The following is a 21884-nucleotide window of genomic DNA, read 5'->3' on the forward strand; positions in this document are numbered from 1 at the left end:
CCGTGAACCGCGGTGAACTACATGGCAACTAAAAAAAGAAAAATAGAGGCTGGGGGGTGGCATAGTAGTTAAGGGCACTGGACTCTCATATAGCCGACAGTGGTTCAAGTCCTGTACCTGACAGGTGACTTTCTCACTTTCCCTCTCTCTGTCTTGCTCTCTAGCTCTGTCCCTCTCTGGACAAATTAAAATAAATAAACAAGAAAAATATGTAACCTCAAATTGATCACTAAATAGGGAAATATATTAATTAGGATAACAAGTGCAGGGGCTTCATGGTTATATGAGCAAATGAGAAGGGTCTTGGTTTATTTTGTTCTTCATTTGTGTATATAAAAATTAGGGAAAATTTGGCCAAGTAAGTAAATAAATAAAAATTAAGTAAAATAATTCTTTTTTTTTTTTTTTTTTAGTTTGACCAGAGAGAGACAGAGGGTGAGACTGAGAGAGTGAGAGAAAATGAGAAAGCAAGCCACCAGATTCAGGACTTGAACCCTGGTTGGCCATATGGGAGTGTCCAGCGCCTTAACCACCACGCCACCTGCTGGTCCCAAGTAAAATAATTCTTTAAAAAAAAGATTAAAAAAAAGAAAAAGAGGGACCAGTGGTTGGCATAATGGCTATGTTACTGGACTTCAATGTAGTTGACCGCGGTTCAAGTCCCGGACCTGGCGGCTTAAACTTACGCCCGGCACGTGTGCATGCATGCCCAGGATCCCAAGAGGAGAATGGAAGAGAAGGGATTGTGGTGTGGCAATCCTCCCTGGAGGGTGATTTCTCGCTTTCTCTCTCTCTCTGTCTTTTTGGAAAGCTCATAAAAGAAAAAGAAAAGAAGAATACTTTATTCAATTAAATCCATCCAATTTTATCTTTTGGGTTTCATATATTCTTAGAAAAGCCTTTCCTATCTCAAAAGAATAAAAAAAAATCAATATTTTCATCCAATAGTCATATAGACTCTTTATTCTAGCTTTATACATACATATATATTTATATTTTTTCTTTTTATTGCTTTATTCAGTATGGAAGTTGATTTTTGTTTCTGGAATGATGTTAGTACCTATTTTTATTTTTTCATTTTCAAATAAACAATCAATGGAAAAATATGATTTTCTTACAGATTTTTAAAAATGAGTTATTTATTTATTAAATTCCATCCGTTATTATCTTTTAGCTTGACCAGAGAGAGATAGAAAGGGAAAGGGAGAAAGCAAGCCACCAGGTCTGGGGCTCGAACTATGGTTGGCCATGTGGGAATCCAGCGCCTTTAACCACCATGTCACCTGCTGGCCCCAATTTCCTTATAGATCTTAAAATGCATCACATATTTAAGCTAATTGTCCATATGTCCAAGGATCTAAAATAAACTATGTTCTACACAACTGATATCTATCTATCTGACAATCTGACCTTGTTTTACTTATTCTGGCCACTGTAAAGTATATTTTGAGATCTGATTGAGCAAATTTGTTCAAACTCTTTCATCTGTCCTCTTTAAAGAATCTCTTATATAGTTTTTCTTTCAGACGAACTTTAGAATGATCTTAGAAAAATAATTGGTTCTGATTCTAATTGGTACCAGAAGGCACATAGAGAAAACTGGTAAGCCTTGAGATGAATCTGGCCAGTAAACAATATTGCTGAATCTGTGACGTGGTATGTTTTTAAAACTGGTGCTTAGAATTTTTGCTTTTGTTTTAACACAGAACTCCTATACAGAGTACAAAATCCAAAAGGAATGAAAATAAATCATCTCCTACCCACATCTTATTATAACCCATTCCTTACCTCATTAGAGACAAATAGAGCTGTCTTATTCTTTTATGGATAAATAGTGCTTCACAACATGGATATGCCATAATTTAACAAACCTCCTACCAATGGAAATTAGGTTATGCCTTTTAGCTGTCATAGATGCTATAATAAATATTCGTGTCCTTATTCTATACATAAGCAAGTATTCCTATAGACTAAATTCCTAGAAACTAGATTGCACAGTCAAAGGGGGTATACGTAAGCTTAAAATAATAAAAAAGAAATATATTACTCATCCAAGAATATGTATATACATTTTTTTTTTTTTTAATTTTGCTATGTGGTACGTGTGCTTGAGAGAGACAGAGAGAGGAAGAGAAGGAGGGTGAGAAAACTCCTCCAGGGCAGATGGCCATGCTGCAATCCTTTTTCCTCCATTCAGCTCTAGGATTTTGGGCATGCACATACAAAAGCCTGGTGCGTTTTCCAAGCTGCTTGGTCTGGTCTATGGGAACACACAGTAGACCAAGTGCAATTCAGCTCCTTCACCACCTTGCTAATGCATTTTGTAGAGAATAATAATATAATTATTATCAAATTGAAATAGTTTCTAAATCTTTATCTAAATACATTTAATTTATTAAACAAGTAGTACCTACTGTGTAAGACAGAAGAAAAAAACTGGTTTAAAATAGTTATCGAATTGCTGGGACCAGCAGTTGGCATAATGGCTATGTCGCTGCACTCCCATGTAGTCAACTGTGGTTCAAGTCCTGGACCTGGTGGCTTAAACTCACACCGGGCACGTGTGTCTGCATGCCCAAGATCCAGAGAAGAAAATGAAGGAGAAGGGATTGAGGTGTGGACATCCCCCCTGGGGGGTGATTTCTCGCTTTCTATCTCTCTGTCTCTCTCTGTCTTTCTGGCGAGCACATGCGCCCTAGAGCAAAAACCTCTCAAAAAAAAAAAAGTTATTGAATTGTTCAAAGTTAATAGCTATTTGAAAATTATAGTATCTAGAAGATGGTATACTATGCATATATATTAGAAAATGTGATAATATTTTATATACTGATATGGGATACTTTTCAAGTTTAAAAAGCTAAATATAGAGCAGTGTTGATAGTATACCAATCGATCGGGTACAAAAGGAGAAAAGGACTATAGATATACTGATCTGCTTATAAATACATAAAATATCTCTGAAGAAAATTTCTAAAAATTTTTTTTAAATTTATTATTTTTAATTTGCCCAGAGAAAGACAGAGAGAGAAAGAAAGTGAGAAAGTAAGCTGCCAGGTCTGGGACTCGAATTGTGGTTGGCCATGTGGGAGTCCAGTCCCTTTAACCACCATGCCACCTGCGAACCCCCTCTGAAGAAACTGTTAACATTAGCCTCTTCTGGGAAATGGCAAAAAGACATAGGGAAGAGATTAAGCACATAAACCCTCTAAAGGTACTTCTGCAATTTGAACCACATGAATATATTTTCTAATACAAAAAATAAATTTACTTTTTAAAAATTTTAAGGCTACCGTATTTTTGGTTAACATATTTAGTCTCAGGAGTCTTAGCTGCAGAAATGTCAGTTTGGAGAGAGATAAACAGGAAATAAGTCCTTGCTGAAAATTAAGTAATTATAATGGTTAGTAATGATATAACAATAGAAAAACTTATATGGCATTTTACTATTAGCCACTTGAAACTACCTAAACTAACTCACTTAATCCACTCAAAAAACCCTTTTACATCAATCCACTCAAGAACCCTTTTAGGTAGGCATTGTTACTATTTCCGCTTTCTTGAAGGGGTAAATGAGGCTTAAGACATTCAATAACTTGCCCAAAGTTATATAATTACCAAAGGATGGGAATCAGATTCTGAAGCGAGGCAGTCCCTCATCAAAGCCATGCTCTTGATCACTACAATGTACTTCTTCCATACACTGAACTGCTATGTTAAGAACAGAGTTCACAGCAAAACAAACAACTGTTAGCATATGACTTTGGGCAAATGAGCCTTTCTCCTTGGCCTCAGTTTTCTCATCTGCAAATGAGGAAGTTAACACCTGCCTCTCAAATATATAAAGCAGTTAGCACAGCATCTAGCACCTGGTAAGTGTTAAATAAATTACAGATAAAAATAAAAACCCTCCAAAAGAAAAGTTTAGCTGAAAGGGTCCATGTTAGTGAAAAGCTGAGCCACTGGCCACCTATACCACACGAAGATGGCTACAATCTTTCCTGATAGGGATTTAGAATAGAGCTGAGCTAAACACTGAATAAAAAAGTGTGGTTAAACTATAGTTTAAGAGACACTCTTCTCGGGACCAGCATGTGGCATGGTCGTTAAGGTGCTGGACACTCCCACATGGCCGATATCTATCTATCTCTCTCTGTCTCTCTCTCTCATTAAATTAAAAGAAATGAATAAATAAAATTGAATAAATAATTATTTTTAAAATGTTTTTTCAAAAATAGAGATTCTTCTCACTAAATATTATGTGTGTCAATAGTTATTTTAACAAATAGCACTCAAACATTTCAAAGACACTATCTCTTAAAAAAATCAGGACAAACAGGTAATTTGTATAATTCAAAAAATGTTTAGCTAAAAGGGGACTGGAGACAAAGAATAATCTTTATGTTTAAAGCTGTCAAAAAAAAAAAAAGCATATTTTAGTCCTGAAAATGGCTCACACCATTAATGAAAGATTACATTAAGTATGTTTCTATAACCCTTTACTATGTTTATCATCAAGAATAAGGACAAGAAGCTTGAAACAAATTACAATGGACATATACTTTAAAATAAATGTGTTCAAAACCATATTAATGTCCATGGATTTGCTTGGGAGATATAGAGATAGGTCGCTCCTATCTACAATTGAGAAGCAAAACTACCATAGGAAGCAAAATTTCATAGCTCAGTAGGTAAAAACTGTGTCCTTTACTCAGGCATCATAAAGGCCCAAGGGAATGGCCATTTATGTATGATGTATGTAAGCAAGGGAAAAATAGTCCTCCCAAGGATAAAATCAGGCAGGGAAATGCTAGCAGTTTTTGAGGAATTAGGAAAACCATAATCTCTACTCTTCTATATTCTACTCTGTTGATTTTGGTAATGAGTCCAAACACTACAGGATATCTAGGTAGTAAGTCATGACCAACATTAAGCTATTTACTATAATAAAAAAGATAGTCTCAAAAATTTTAAGAAAGAAATTAAAACAATTCTATGCAAATCCTTCCTGAAAATATAAGAGAAGGGAACATATTTCTACTCATCTTATGAGGCCAAACTTACAACCAAACTAGACAAGGATACTACAGGAATAGAAAACAAAATGAAATGAAATGAAACAAACTCAGAGCAAGAACTCACATCAAAACATAGATACAAAAATTCTTAACAAAATAATCAACAAATTGAATTAAAAAAATAAAAGGAATAAATCAGGACTAAATGAAGCTTTTCTCAGAATGCAAACCAATATAATGAACATATGAACAATAAAATATATGTGACATCTCAAAAGATACAGAAAAAGCATTTGATAAAATACAACATCTGTTCATGATAAAAAACTGTTGGAAATTAGAGATAGAAGGGAACATTCTTTGAAAGGCATTTTGATGAAAGGCATTTGATAAAAGGCATCCATGGGGGCCAGATGGTGAAACAGCAGTAATGGAATGCTCTACAGTGCTGAACCCTCAAGGTAAGGTTCTGGGTTTGCATCCTAGGTGCACACACATGTGCTTATAATCTGGTCTGGCTAAAACAAGAGGGTGGATTATGGCATAAAGATCCTGCTAAGGGTGCTTGTCTGTCTTTCTCTCTCTCTCTGAAGAAACAGATGGATTATATATATATTAGATTATATATATTGGATTTATATATTTGTGTGTGTGTATATATATATATACACACATACCTATGGAAAAAAGTATATGTATATAAATAGGCACCTATGAAAAAAAAATACAGCTAAAATAATACTTAATGATGAAAGACTGAATGGTTTTCCCTGAGATTAGAAACACAGGAAAGATGTCTCTTATCGTTCTATTACAGACTGAATTGATAATCTTGTCAATGTAACAAGCTAAGAAAAAAAATAGAAATATACACTGAAAAAGAAGTAAAATGATCTCTATTTACAAATAACATAATTGTGTAGATTAATTTAATTTATTATTATTTTATTTTAAATTAATTTATTATTATTATTATTTTATTTGATCAGCACAAAAGAGAAAGGGAAAATGAGAAGGCAAGCCACTTGGTCCAGGACTCAAACCATAGGCATCTCTGTAGCAGTCCAGTGCCTTAACCAACATGCTACCTACCAACCCCAGAATTTATTTTTTTAAAAAACTACTATGACAGATAAATGAATTAAGCAAGGTCACAGAATAGGACATCAATAGAACAAAATCAAATCAGCACAAAAGAGAAAGGGAAAATGAGAAGGCAAGCCACTTGGTCCAGGACTCAAACCATAGGCATCTCTGTAGCAGTCCAGTGCCTTAACCAACATGCTACCTACCAACCCCAGAATTTATTTTTTTAAAAAACTACTATGACAGATAAATGAATTAAGCAAGGTCACAGAATAGGACATCAATAGAACAAAATCAATTATTCTATGACATAAAAGGCAAAAAATTGTACGTTGAAACTAAAACCACTACCAATAGGAACAATATCTAGAGTGAAAATATTTAGAGTGAAATTTTCAAAAAATATGTGCAAAACCTGTACACTAAACCTTTCTAACATGGTTGAGAGAAAATAAAGAAGACCTCAACAAGTGGAGAGAGATACCATGTTCATGGATTGATATTCAATATGCATAAGATGTTACTATGTTTTGAATGCTGTGTCTCTGCTAAAAATTCATGCTGCAATTTGATACCATATATGGCAGTTTTGGAAGGTCAGGCTCAGTAAGAGGGGATTGGAGAATGGGGTCTGATCTCTCATGAATACATTAATTCAGTGTTCTGGGAGGGAGGAAGCTCTCACTAATTAGTTCCTATGATAGATACAGATGTGCTTCTGTTTTTGCATATATCTGTTGGACTCACACTTTTTTGTCACAAGAGTAAACAGTATATAACACCCACCAAAGAAAAGCAGATGCCAATACTAAGCTTTTGAATTTTTCATCTACTAGAATCATAAACCAAATAAACTGCTTTCCTTTTAAATCACTCAGTTTCAGATACTCCATTACAGCAACACTAGCGGATTTAGAGAAAGATCAATTTCCAGTGCTAGACTGATCCATGTATTCAACCCAATCCTAATTGCAAGTTCACAACAAATAGGCTTTTTCATAAAAATGGAAAAGTTGATTCTAAAATGTATATGGAAATGAAAAAAATTTTAAATTTTGATAGTGATCTTGAAAGGGAAAAATTAAATTTGGAGGAATTATACTTTCTGATGTCAAGACTTATAAATCTACAATAATCTATAGTATCGTATCATATTGGTGTACGGATATGCATAAAACTTAATGGAATATAATAAAGAATCCAGAAATAGACTACATATATATGATCAATAGCTTTTCACAAAGATACCAATGAACTGAATGTGTGAAGACTAGACTTTCCAACAAATGGGGCTCCAACAATTGGATTTCCACATGGGCAAAGAAGTGTGTTCTAACTCTTACAGCATACATATACAAAAATTAACTTTAAATGACCCATAAATTTAAATGTAAGAGCTAGAACTATAAAAATTCTGGAAGAAAATGTAAGAAAAAATATTTTAAACTTTGTTTAGGCAAGTTATCTAAAAAAAAACAAAAACCATGAACAGTAAGAGAAGGAAAACGATAAGTATAACTTCATCAAAATTAAAAACATTTGCTCTCTGTAAAATATTAAGACAATGAAAAATGCAAGCCTTCAGCTAGTATATATGTGTATACATATATTTCAGAATTTCTTTTAATAATAATCATATGAAAAGATGTTCAACATAATCAGTCACTGGGAAAATGCAAAATAAAACTAAAGAGAGATATCATCACATATGCACTAGAATGGCTAAGCTTAAAGAGCACAAACATCAAGTGCTGAAGAAGAATATGAGCAATCAGAATATTCATCCATTGCTGCTGGGAATGCAATGGTACAGACACACTGGAAAATAGTTTGGCAGTCTTGTGAAAAGTTAAACAGGGGTGGCTCAATGGCACAACAGTAATGGTACTGCTCAGGCAATGAAGGAACCATATGGCAGGTAGTAGGTTCAATTTCCAGGTTGATCTATACTTGCTAATTGTACACACCCATGATCTGGGCTGTCTAGAAAAGCTAGAGGGGAATCTGGATGTGAGACCTTGTTGAGGGTGTCTGTATTTCTCCCTTTCTGCCTCACTTCCATGAAAAAAAATTAATAAACTTGAAGTCAAACATATATTTACTGATAACTCTACAAATCCATTCTTAGGGATTTACCACTAGGAAATAAAAATACATGCCTACAGGGAACCAGCTGTTAGTGTAATGGCTATGTCACTAGACTCCCACAAAGTTGACCGTGGTTCGCGTCCTGGACCCGGTGGCTTAAAACTCACGCCGGGCGCGTGTGCATGCGTGCCCAAGATTCCGAGAGGAGAATGGAGGAGAAGAGATTGCAGCGTGACCATCCCTTCTGGGGGGTGATTTCTCGCTTTCTGTCTCTATGTCTCTGTCTGTCTGTCTGGCGAGCACACATGCCCTATAGCAAAAATCTCTCCAAAAAAAAAAAAATACATGCTAGAGGTAAGCTTGGAGACAAACATTCATAGTTTAATTCTATTTTTTTTTTTAGAGGTTTTTGCCTTACGGCATACAAGAGCCAAGGAGAGAGAGACAGAGACAGTGAGAGGGAAAATAAGAAATCATTTCCTAGGGTGGATGGTTATGGCACAATCCCTTCTCCATTTTCCTCCCAGGATGTTGAGCACACCTGCATGCACATGAGACTACCATGATCTTGATGCCACTGGGTCTAGGACTCAAACTGCAGTTGGCCATTTAGGAGTCCAACAATGTAACAGCTATACCATCTGGTGGTCCCAGCAGCTTAATTCTTAACAGTCAAACTCTGGAAACAATCTTCAATTGATGAATGGATAAACTAACTCTTTTTTTTCCCCCCATTCAATGGAACAGTACTCAGTACTTAAAAGTTATGAAGTACTGACACATATACAACACTACTGAATTTCAAAAGCATTATTTAGTAATTATACATTAATAAATTTAGTACATCTTCCTGACAGAACAAACAATTTGTAGTAACTGATGCTGAATCCTTTTTTTTTTTTTGGAGAGGTTTTTGCTAAAGGGCACATGCGTTCGCCACATAGAGAGAGACAGAGAGACAGAAAGCGAGAAATCACCCCCCCTCCAGGGGGGATGGCCACGCTGCAATCCCTTCTCCTCCATTCTCCTCTCAGGATCTTGGGCACACACGCACTCGTGCCCGGCATGAGTTTAAGCCACCGGGTCTGGGACTCGAACCACTGTCAACTACATGAGAGTCCAGCGACATAGCCATTACACTAACTGCTGGTCCCTGTTTCCATTTTCTTAATGAGCATTTTTTTTTTCCCTGACAACTACTCTCTTTGCTGGGTTATATAGAATTTATTTCAACTGATTTCTTGCCCCTTGAATTCACTTTCTTTACTGGATTTACCAAAGGTAAATTTGACACCCATAGTGTCAGCCGTAGAGGGGCCACACCCTTCACCAGAGTGAAAAACCAAGCGTCAGCCTGGTGGTTAAGGTGAATCCTGTGCAAGAAGAATGGAGTGATCAGCATCTCACTCCTTAACCCTAGAATATACTATAAAGCTGTGATGATCAAAACAGCATGGTATTGGCACAAAAACAGATAGGTGGATCAATGGAATAGAATAGAGACACCAGAAATAAACCCTGAAACATACAACCAACTGATTTTTGACAAAGGATACCAGTCAATTCACTGGGAAAAGTAAATACTCTTTAGCAAACGGTGCTGGAAAAACTGGGTATCTATCTGCAGAAAGATGAACCTGGATCCCCATCTTTCACCATTAACAAAAATCAACTTAAAATGGATCAAAGATCTGCACCTAAGACCTCAAACTATAAAACTACTGGTAGAAAACACTGGGAAAACTCTGGGAGACACTGAGGTAGCCAAAGACTTCTTAAAAAAGACTTCCAGGGGACCAGCAGTTAGCGTAATGGCTATGTCCCTGGACTCCCACATAGTCGACTACAGTTCAAGTCCCAGACCCGGTGGCTTAAACTCATGCCGGGCATGTGTGCGTGCATGCCCAAGATCCCAAGAGGAGAATGGAGAAAAGGGGATTGTGGTGTGGCCATCCTCCCTCGGCGGGAAAAGACTTCCAAAGCACAGGCAATAATCCCCAAAATAGACAAGTGGGATTACATCAGATTAAGAAGTTTCTGTGCAGCAAAGGAACCAATAATTAGTGTGAATTGACAACCCTCACAATGGGAGAATATTCTGTAAACTATGCCTCAAGTAACCCTGAAATGATTAACCCAATTAAAAGAAGGGACAATGTGCTCAACAAAAAACTTTCTAAGGAAGTCATATGAACAGTCCAAAAGCGTATGAGGAAATGTTCAACATCCCTCATCCTAAGGGAAATGCAGATTAAAGCCCAATGAGATACCACCTAACCCCTGTCAGAATGGTGAAGATTAAAAATACAAAAAATGGTAAGTGTTAGCATGGTTGTGGTGAAAGGGGAACTTTCCTATACGGTTGGTGGGAATGTAAATTGGTCCAGCCACTGTGGAAAACAATATGGAGGTTCTTCAAAGACCTACAAATAGAACTAGCATATGACCCAGCAATTCCATTCCTGGGTATCTACCCAAAGGACAGGAGGATGCTCAATCAGAAAAGTGCTTGCATATCAAAGTTTATTGCAGCATTATTCACGATTCCTAAGTCATTGAACCAACCCAAATGTCCACAGATGAATGGATTGAAAAAGTGAGGTACATATACTCTATGGAACACTATTCAGCCATAAAAAACAAGACCCTGGCATTCGATAGAAAGTTGTCGAATATGGAAGATTTATGGTTGAGTGAGGCAAGTCAAGCTATGAAAAAGAGATACTGTATGTCTCCACTAAATATATACTGACTGTCTGCATTCTATGGTAGAGATTGAAATATTGGAGGACATAAAAGCAGTGAAAATAGTTATGAACATGGGAGACAGTGTAGAAGGAGGGTGGGAGAGGGCAAGAGTATAGGGAAGGAAATCAGAGAAAAAATAGAGGCAAGACATTTGTGGGACACAAAAATGGTTTATTACCAGTTGATGATAACGTGTACAGTATTCTCAACAGAGTGGTCTGAGGTATATTTCATGTTGGGTAAATTCTCTTTACAATACAAATGATGTATAGCAATTGAAGGCTTTAAAAACAAAAACAAAAACAAAAACACCCCACCTTATTCCTGAGTAACACTTTAAGAGAACAAAGTGGGGGCAGCAGGTGGCATAGTGGTTAAAGGGCTGGACACTCGCACATGGCCAACCACGGCACTGAGTCCTGAACCTGGTGGCTTGCTTTTTCACTTTACCTATTTCTTCCTCTGGTCAAATGAAAATAAATGAATGAATAAATAATTAAATAATTTTTTAAAAAAAAGAATTAACGAAGTCATTCCTTAACACATAAAGGACTATATCTACAGCTTACAAAATGTGGCATTTATTCTCTTCAGAAAATTGTTTATAATACTGCCTGAAGATCCACAAGGTATACAATCTAACTTCAGGTTTTGCTACTTGTTACACAGGATACCTTCTGACATTGTTTCTTTTTTAAAAAGTTTGTGGGGATGACGTAATGGTTGCGTCTCTGGACTCCCATGAAGTTGACTGTGGTTCAAGTCCCAGACCCGGCAGCTTGAAACTCATGCCAGGTGCATGTACATGTGTGTACAAAATCCCAAGAGGGGAGTGGAGAAGAAGGTATTACGGCATGGTCACCCCCCCGGAGGGTGATTTCTTGCTTTCTGCCTGTCTTTTTCTGTCTCTCTAAAGGGTGCATGTGCCCTATAGCAAAAATCTCTCTCTCAAAAAAAATTGCTATGTACTTGTCAGAGAGAGATAGAGACAGAGAGAAAGTGAGGGAAGTGAGAAACAGTTAGGAAGAATGGTCATGCTGTGAAACTTTCTCCTCCATCACCTCTTGGGGTTTTGAGTAGGCAGGCACATCCACCTGGCATGTTTTTCAGCATGTGTGATCCAGCCATCTAACCATGCTACCAGCTGGCCCTGTTTCTCTTACTGGAGTATCCTTTAGTCCTGTTGGTTTATTTTTTTCCCCTTAATACAAGGAAGATTAAATTATCGTCATATTTTTCATATGCATCATGACTTTCCCAACAACCGAATATATCAGGTAAGAAATATTTCACACAACAGTCAAAGAAATTTTAAGTACAGGCTTTTTCACACAATCTTAGAAAACAAGAATTGAGGAGAAACAAAAACAAAATTATTGAATGGAGGAAAGCCACATCCATTGCTTATAAGCAAGGCTCGGGGTAGAGTAAAATTTTTTAAAATGTACTTTATACTTTAAATACAGGTGGAAGAAAGATCTTATTTTATACTTAACAAGCAGTCTCCCAATTTTTATGCACAAATTTACAGTCATATATTCACTGCATTTGAGATGATGAAAGCTCTAACAGGACAATTAATTTTCATAACTGCAGTGAATTGATTTTCTAACAACAAAAAGTACCTTCTAAATTATTTTCCCTTTAACTTGTTACTTAAATTTCACTAGAAGTGAGAAAATATGGACATTCGAATATGGAGTAGGCTAATGTCTTCCTATGGAAAATAAAAATAACCTTGCATGTTGTGTTTACAGACAATAGTTTGCCAACACATTATAGAAAAGAAAGAGATGAAAAGAATTCTCCAGAGGATGCGAAAGCCCAAAATGTCCTCTGTAAAAATATTTATAATGTTTATAAATGAAATTCATTCAAAAAAGATTTGTAAAGAGGGTTTCTCCTAACAGAAACAAACATTCTAAACCTTTCTAGTTAGGAGATAGAATTACATCTCACATAGAAAACTACACATTATGTAGCTAGATGCCAGTCTACATAAAACTGGTGAAACCTATGGAGTTGGAATTGATAAAACCTGGTTAAATGAGAAGATAATTGTATCTGTTTGTATTATAATAGGACAATTCTATAGTCTGTGACTTACACTCTATCAACATTGCTTTCGTAACATAGATAAAAATTCTTTTTATAGAAACTTTATTCATAATTGCCAAAACTTGGAAACAGTCAAGATACATCCTCTAGTGGGAGAACAGATAAATAAACTGTACATCCAGACAATGGAATATTATTCAGCACTAAAAGGAAGTGGGTTATCAAGCCAAAAACAGACTTGGAAGAATCTTAAATGCACATTACTAAGTGAAAGAAGCCAATCTGAAGCTATGTATTATATGATTCCAACTATCCGGTATTCTGGAAAAGCAAAATGATCAAGACAATTAAAAAATCAGTGGTTGCCAGAGTGTTAGGGGAGAGAAGGATGAATAGGCAGAGCACAGAGGAACTGTAGGACAGTGAAACTATTCCGTGTGATACCATAATGGAAGATACATGTCACTAGACATTTGTCCCAACTCCACAGAATGTTCAATGCCAAGAGTGAACCCTAATATAAACTATGGCCTTTGATGACAATGACGTGTTAATGTAGGTTCACTCTGGTGCTGTATATAGGGGAGCAGAACAAGTGATACATAGGAACTCTTTGTACATTCTGCCCTATTGGCTGTGAACCTGAAACTGCTCTACAGACTTAAGTTTGTCTTTAAAAAAAGAAGTATATTGACATTTCAATTTTTTTTTTTTTTGCCCGAAGGTGCATACACTCACCAGGGAGACAGGCAGAAAGGGGTGAGGGGGAGAGGGGTAAAGAAAGAAAGTATTCCTCAGTGGGGGCATGGTCACATGACAATTCCTTTCCCTCCATACTGTTAGGATTTGGGGCAAACATACACATGTGTGGCATGTTTTTCAAGCTGTCAGGGACCAGGATTTGAACTATGGTAGGCCATGTGGGATCTAGCAATCTATGCATCACACTTAATCACTGAGTTATAAAACAGGCCCTTCAGTTCTGGTTTTTAGTATCTGGCCTGAAGTTCTCTAATGAGGGAGAGAATCAATATGTATTCACTTTGTAAATAAATTATTATAATTAAATAAAACACTTTTCATTGTTATCCTTCATTTAGAGATTTAAAAAAAAGTGATCTGAGTACAGTTAGAATGCTTCTAAAACCACTTCAGAACGTGTCTTTATGCAAATTTTTACATTTTTAAAAAGGAATGAGAATCACTAAACACAAGACACACACTTGTTAAAGCGTGCTTACACTTTAAATAAACAGAATAGAATTTGACAAATAGAAAAGATACATAGACAGTTATGGTCTGAATATTTATCTTCTCCAAATGCATTAATTGAAATCATCATTCCATAAGTGATGGTATTAAGAGGTGGGACTTTTGAGAGGTAATCAGGTCATTAAGTGCAAACCTCAGGATTGGGATTAGTGTCCTAACAAAAGAGGCCCAAGAGAGTCTCCTGGTTCCTTCTACTTTGTGGAGACACAAGGAGAAAATGCTATCTATATGCCAGAAACATGTCTCTTACAAGACATTAAATCTGCCTTGAACTTCCCAGCCTCCAAAACTGTGAGAAATAAATTTCTGTTGTTCAAAGCTAGCTGGTTTATAATACTTTGTAACAGCAGCTTGCCCAAATGGACCAACAGAGAAACTATTTGGTCAAAGTCCTTTGTCTTATAAATAAGGAAAATGAGGCTCCAGATCACAAGGCTATTTAATGACAGAAAGATTAGAACCGTGGTATTTGGTTGCTTTTCAATTATATCAGTATGATTAAAGCATACAAAATTTTGATAAGTCTCTTAAAATTCAGAGATGCTAATTCTTTTTTCTTCTTCCAAGTATTTATTTTTTCAGAGGACATGAATCCAATTCATATATTTCTTTGGCAATTAAGCATTTATCAAGCTCTGCCCATTTATCTACTCAGTTATTCTGCACACTTCATTTTTCCCAGAGGTCATCGCAAAATGAAAAAAGTTTTAGCATTCTTCAACAGCCTAAGAAAACATTTTCCCCTGAAAGTGAATGCAGCATCCATGCGTTTATTACTCAGGCAAAGGCTATGCTCACCCCACCATTGTTAGTGAGAATGTGGAATCTTGGCCAAACTCCTTGAGAGTTAAAAATCCACCCTTGGTGGAAGCAGCTGCGACTTTGAAAGAAGCTACAAATAACATGTTGGGAATTCAGCAGGCACTGTTATTATATCCTGTTTATACTGTCATTTTTCCTATCAGTAGGATATTATTTATACAGACCCCACCCATGAACTTCTTGTTTATCTTATTATAGAAATCGTCCAAATCTATAAAAAGACACTTCTGTATTTGTTTCTGGAACAAGCACATGTGTTATAATTTTGCACTTCACTACACTTTTTTATTTAGCATTTTCTTTTGTTATGCACCACTCGTTCTCATTTTTATCACAAGGTTGATTTACTTCCCATATTAGAGCTGCATTTAAACTGACTTTAAGAGAATCTGTTATAGGGCAAGATCCCAAAGCAACACATCCTAAACTTTATTTGGGGACAGATTTCATCAGTAGATATTCTTTTAAGATAGAATTCACTACTTTGCTTAAATACAGGGGGAAAAAAATGTGTCTACATGCTGATCTGGTATTCCAGGGAGTAAGCTTAGGATGACTAGACAGCTTCTTACCAAGGCTCACTTTATCTTATGTGGACACATTTTGAGGGCCAGACTTTTTTTAGGTTTTCACTAGCTCATTATTCTCTAGCTAAGTCTTTTCCACACAAATGAGAAGGCTTACCCAAGTTTAGCATGATGGCTAGATAGAAGGGTCAAAATTATTACATAATTAATAATACATGTGAAATACATGAATTCAGTAAGTTGACCAAAGGATAATGAACCCATCTAGTTATCCATCATCTTCATTCCCTGTCTTATAGAAATAACTAAAGTAAAAAAAAAAATGCAAATTTCTTAAGGGAAAAAAATTCCTGTAGCATTTCCTGAATAAATAGTTATTTCTTGAGAGGGCACACACTGAAAACAGTAACACCAGACAATTTTTTCACACGTGTAGCTTTTATTAGAATCACCAATATCCCTTCTTTAAATTTTTTTTTTTTTTAATTAAGGGTACATGCACACACTAGAGAGAGATAAAAAGACAGAGAGATAGGGAGAGGAGAAAGCAACCCCTCATGGGAATGGTCACTCGGCAATCCCTTCTCCTTCATCCTTCCCTCCTTTTGGATTTTGGGCACACCTACCCACCTGCCCAGCATGTGGCATATTTCTCAGGCCACCAAGTCTAAGACTCAAACCATGTGGTCAGCCATGTGGGATATGGTTGCCTTAACCATCAGGCCATGGAGCCAGCCTTACCAATATTCCTTTTACACTGCAGAGCAGCTGTATAAGACAACTAGATAAACACGAAATATCCATTGTACATATGTAAGGCTAGAATCTGGAACTGTCCAAGGAAAGACCACTGCCTTTGAAGAACATAAAATGTACAACTGAAATGAGTTCTAAAACTTTAGAGCTGAGAGTAGTGAGCTCAGTGTAATTTCAGAAAAAAAGAGAGGTCCACATGGACTTAAGCAGTCAAAGAATGAGGATAACAACTGAGATGAAGAGGTAAAAGGCATCCTAGACATGGCCAGTGATTGGGAAGGACCTGAGTGAGCAGAATTCTGGAAATGTGAAGTGACTGAATTCCGCTAAGGGGTATACTGAAGAGAAGATGGCAATAAAAAAGTAGGCTGGAGCCAGATTATAGAGAATTTCAATTTTTAAATATGGGAAAACCATCAAGATGTCTAATCAAGGGAAAATGAACCCAACTATGGAGTAGAAGTGAAGTAGAAGAACAAGTTGGGGTGAAGTTGAAATGAAAAAAGTTTTTAACACTACCAAATCCCATGAACATAGTCACAAAACAAAGGCCCATGTGATACATCAGTTAATAAATGTGTGAATATATTTTCAACTCTTGCTTCAAAACCGGAAGATGGCATCATGATAACTACATCATGTTAACTACTGCACGAGGCAATGTTAAACAATGCCAAATCATTGAAGTTAACATTAGAAAAGTTCAAAATAGTACTTCTCAAATCTAAATCGCCTGGGGGGACCAGCAGTTAACGTAATGGCTATGTCGCTGAACTCTCATGTAGTCGACTGCAGTTCAAGTCCCGGACCCAGTGGCTTAAACTCACGCCGGGCGTGTGTGCGTGCATGCCCAAGATCCAGAGTGGAGAATGGAGGAGAAGGGATTGCAGCGTGGCCATCTCTCGAGGTGGTGGTGTTGGGGGGTGATTTCTTGGTTTCTGTTTCTCTGTCTCTCTCTGTCTTTCTGGTGAGTGCACGTGCCCTATAGCAAAAAAAAAAAAAAAAAAAAGAAAAGAAAAACTCTCAAAAAAAATCTAAATCACCTGGGGAACGAGTAAAAATGCAAATTCTGTTTCCATGGGTAAAGGGTAGTACTCTGCATTTTTTCATTTCCAATAAGTTCTCAGGTGATGCCAGTACTAGTGGACTATTTTTGAGTAAGATGCAAAAACATACATTCAGCTTACTTTTCCAAAAAAGTAATTCTTATTATGTCATGTTTAACCCATTATGGTATGTCTAATGCTTTTAGATATGCCTAAAAAATGTTTTTCTTTCCTTTTTTTTTTTTTTCAAGTTTGCCATAGGATGTGTGTGCTCGCCATACAGAATTAGAGTGTGGGGAGTAGAGGCAGACAGAATGAGAAATCAACCTATCCTCAACGAGATGAAGGGCAACACCACAATCTTCTCTCCTCCAGCCTCCCTAGAGATTTTAGGCCTGCACACACACGTGCCCTGCAAGTTTTTCAAGCTGCTGGGTCCAGGACTCAAAGCATGTAATTGGCCATGTGGGATCCAGCCACCTAAATCTCCATGACACCTACTGGCCTCAAGAAATACTTTTTTTTTGCATCGATGTTAGATAGATTTCAAAGCTACTATATTAAAAATCCAAAATGATTCAAGATTCAGGGAAGTTGACATAGAAAGATTTCCACCTGAATAAAATGTAAAATTTTTTAGGTTTTTGTTATAGGGCTTATGCACTTGCCAAAGAGGAGAGAGACAGAGAGAGGGAAAGCGAAAAATCACCATCCCCCAGGGAAATGGTCATGCCACAATCCCTTCTCTTCGTTTCTCTTCACAGAATTTTGGGCACATATGCACAGGTGCCTTGCATGATTTTTAAGCTACTGGGTACAGGACTTGAACCATGGTAGGCCATGTAAGAATTCAGCAACCTAACTACCATACAACTGGATGATCCCAGAACAAAATAGAATTTGAAATGCTGTTCTATAACTACAAATTATCTTTTATTTTTTAAAAAAAATTTTTAGGTTGACACAGTGGAGGATATTACACTGCTTCTAGTACGGAGGCTGAAGTAAAATACTAAAAGACATTACTCCATCTTTTCATAGTTCACATCAATGAGTTTCCATAAAGAATTTCCTGTTTATCTTGGCCAAACACTGCTTTAAGGACCATAACATGGTCCTTAAAGATAAAGGTTAACAATTTTTTAAATGTCCTATTGCAAAATACCTAAAGACTACAATTAAATTCACATACTACCTTTGGTCTAAAACATCTATGCAGATGACATGTCTTTAATTAATGTATATTTTCATGAACATACATGTCATTTATAAAACTATATTACTAGTGTAATATAGTACATGTACACACACTCACATATTATAAAATGAGTGACCTTAGATATTTAGGATGAAACTTAAGACTTCTGAATTCTGACACTTCATTTTTAACTAAATGAATAGTCAGTAACAATCTTTTATGTAATGAGCTTCAATATGTACCAATATCTAGAGAACAGAAATAATATCTTAAAATTGGACCATACTGCTGTAGCTCAGACCCACGTATTTCATTATAGAAGTAAAAAAACTAAGGCACTGAGGCTGAAAAGCCCGAAGTCACAGAGCAAGTTGGTAATGTATTTTTAAAAAGGAGAGGAAAATTAATTTTTCTCTTTATCAATATACCAAGTACAAAACAGCAACTACAAAATGTAATCCAAAGTTTTCAGTTTCTCTAGTGATTTAAATGGTTAATTTTTTGAGGGTCTTCTATTGGGTTGTCCGGAAAGTCATAATGTCTCTGTTTTTCTATGCAAAAATGCATCATGACTTTCCTGACAACCCCTTGTAGATATCCAAGAAAGAAAGACTACATACCAACAAAGACATGTAATCCCCAAATTAAAGAACTTCATAAAAGATTCAATTTCAATAGAAAATGACACATTAATGCCACATACTAGGGATGGGGCTTGGGTAGGGGTGGAGAATGGGATGGGATATATAAAGAACAAAGAGAAGACAATGGTTAACTCTTACCTTCTCAGTAATGGCTTAAGGAAAGCTTTCACACAAAAAGGTCAAATTAAAAATAATAATAAATAAAATAAAATAATCCTTAAAAATTTTTTTCATTACCCTCATGAATCATTTTTTAACTGGTAAAGCTGTTTAAAAAAAGAGATTTGGAGGACTGCAAAGCTTTTAAAAACATGACAATACAGATAGCAGTTGGATACACGAGTTATAGGCTCTGTTTGATTAACAGAAAACTAGAGAAACCCTGTTTTTAGCCTTAAAACAGGGATTTTGTGTTTGTTATAAATGCTATAAAATTTACTAGCCCAAGTTTTAAAAGAAAAAAAAAAATCACTGGAGAAGTCCTGTGATATGAGGGACAATGGGTTTTAAATCACAGGCATCCATTATTATGCTGAAGTTGACATATCTGCACTGCAATGCAGAAATGCAAGCAATATTCCAACATCTGCCCCAGAGGGCAGAGACTAGACATGATTCCAGAATAAAGGGCTCTTCAGCTCTTACCTGTTACCTGTGCAACAACTGCTTGGGAAATCCTCCGATTGGCAAGAAAGGCTTTGATTTCCTCTTTTATCACACTGCTGTCCCTCCTGACAAAAACAGAAGACAAGACCAACAATGTATGCTGAAGGTAGAAATCCTCATCTTTGCTAAAAGAAACATGAAGCAGAGAGGTGGAGAGAACACAGAAAGGACACAGAAATAAAAGCTAAACAGACCAAACTTGTGTGAAAATGTGAAATTACAACAAACCAAGAAACACCATATCTTCAAGCCCTGAAACCTCACACCATCAGACAGACGCTTAGTGAATGCCACAGTAGAGATAGGTTTCATACCAGAAGATGCTTAATCACATGCTGTCTATAATTCACACTAGGAACAAGGCTGTCATATGGCATACACAAAGTTTCATAACTGGGGAATGAATATATCTTACACAGACAGAAATCCTAGAAAAATAAAAGGCATAACAAAACTCGGTTATGAGCAGATTGTGGGTTCACAAGTCAATTATGCAACTGCAAAAATAATGCTCATTTAAAAACCTTTAAAATGCTTAAGGGAGTAGAAATCATCATTATTCTCACAATTACAAACATATTAGCCATTTTAAGACTATCTGTTCCCTTAACTTGCCTTCTTTTTTCCTATAAACAAAACATCTTAATGTGTAATAGGTTGGATATAACATTAATATTTAAAAAGGCATTTATATAAACAAAATATTTGTTTTTGTTTGATGGGATGGATATAACATTAGTATTTTAAAAAGTATTTATTTCCTGTAAGATATAACATACTGAAAGCTACACTACAGTCTGTGTCCTTAGAATTACATATTATAGACCTCATGTTTCTTCCACTAAGGTAACTGTTTTAATTTTTGACCTACTTAAAAACTCAACAAATTCTCAAAAGACCAGACTCCCACAAGAATGACAGGTAGTGGCCAGAGTTCTGTTTCTCCACCAGAAAAAAACACAATACTTAAATAAAACCATTTTTAAAACCTTAAAACTGACCAATTTCTCTTTGAATACCTTCTCTTCAAAAGGATTACATAAATAGAAAACTGATTTTTGTTCAAGTTCAAAAGTAACACCAAATAGTACTAACATATTGTTTAATACAGGAGTCAGGAAGTTATGGTCCAAGGGCTAAATTTGGCCTACCAACTGTTTTATACCAACTTTGAGCTAAGAAACATTCATAAGTGGACTTTCATAGTCAATTTAATGACAGAAAATGCTAACATTGAACATGACGTAAATAAGATATCATCCTCCGCCTAAAACTTTCAGTCTTCTAATTAGTAGGCCTATATTTTAAAAATTGGTACTCCATCATTATTCATATTCTATATTGAATTCTGTCAACAACAATTTGTGGCCATTTCTTTGCTCTCTTGTATATAACTATTTACATCATATTCTCAATTTTGCCTCTTGGTCACAAAGTCTAAAATTTTTACTATCTAGCCCTTTACAGAAGTTTGCTGACCTATGAACTGAGACAAAGGAATCATAGAACCTTTACAAATTGTTTTATGAAAAGAATCACAAATGCTTTATAGGAGCTCAGCTCTCTCTAAATTATTTGAAGATACTAAAAGAAAGTTTCCAGTCTGTAGTTCTACAGTGTATTTCTGACCTATAGGCTGGAAGCCCTAATAAAAAAGATTCCTAAAGGATGTGGCAGGATGGTGGCACAGGGCTAGAAAGTGAGCTCCTGAGAGACTGACCTCTGCTTGATTGAAACAAAACTACAGAAACCCTGTTTTTAGTCTTAAAAACATGGGAAGATTCTGGGTTAATGTCCAGAGACCTCCTTGAATACAAAGGCACATGTGTGTCCATGATCCAGAGCTGACTGAAGCTGGGGGTGGATTGTGGCATCAAGACCCTATTGGGTGTACTTCTCTCTCGTTCTCTTGTTCTCTGTTCTTCTTGCTCATGGAAAAATAAACTGTTTTGGGGGAA

At 36.2% G+C, this 21884-nt stretch overlaps 1 protein-coding gene across 9 annotated transcripts in view; it reads right to left on the minus strand.

Annotated features, from left to right (window-relative positions):
• Positions 1-21884, minus strand: part of HMBOX1 (homeobox containing 1) — a 185725-nt gene that overhangs the window by 71525 nt on the left and 92316 nt on the right. For all 9 annotated transcript variants that reach the window (XM_027773716.1, XM_027773713.1, XM_027773715.1 and 6 more), the window contains exon 4: positions 19906-19991. In XM_027773716.1, coding sequence (XP_027629517.1) covers positions 19906-19991 — 86 coding nt within the window. The remainder of the gene's footprint in view (positions 1-19905; positions 19992-21884) is intronic.

Source organism: Tupaia chinensis, unplaced genomic scaffold (assembly GCF_000334495.1).
Source record: "Tupaia chinensis unplaced genomic scaffold, TupChi_1.0 Scaffold000366_1, whole genome shotgun sequence".
Classification (NCBI taxonomy): domain Eukaryota; kingdom Metazoa; phylum Chordata; class Mammalia; order Scandentia; family Tupaiidae; genus Tupaia; species Tupaia belangeri.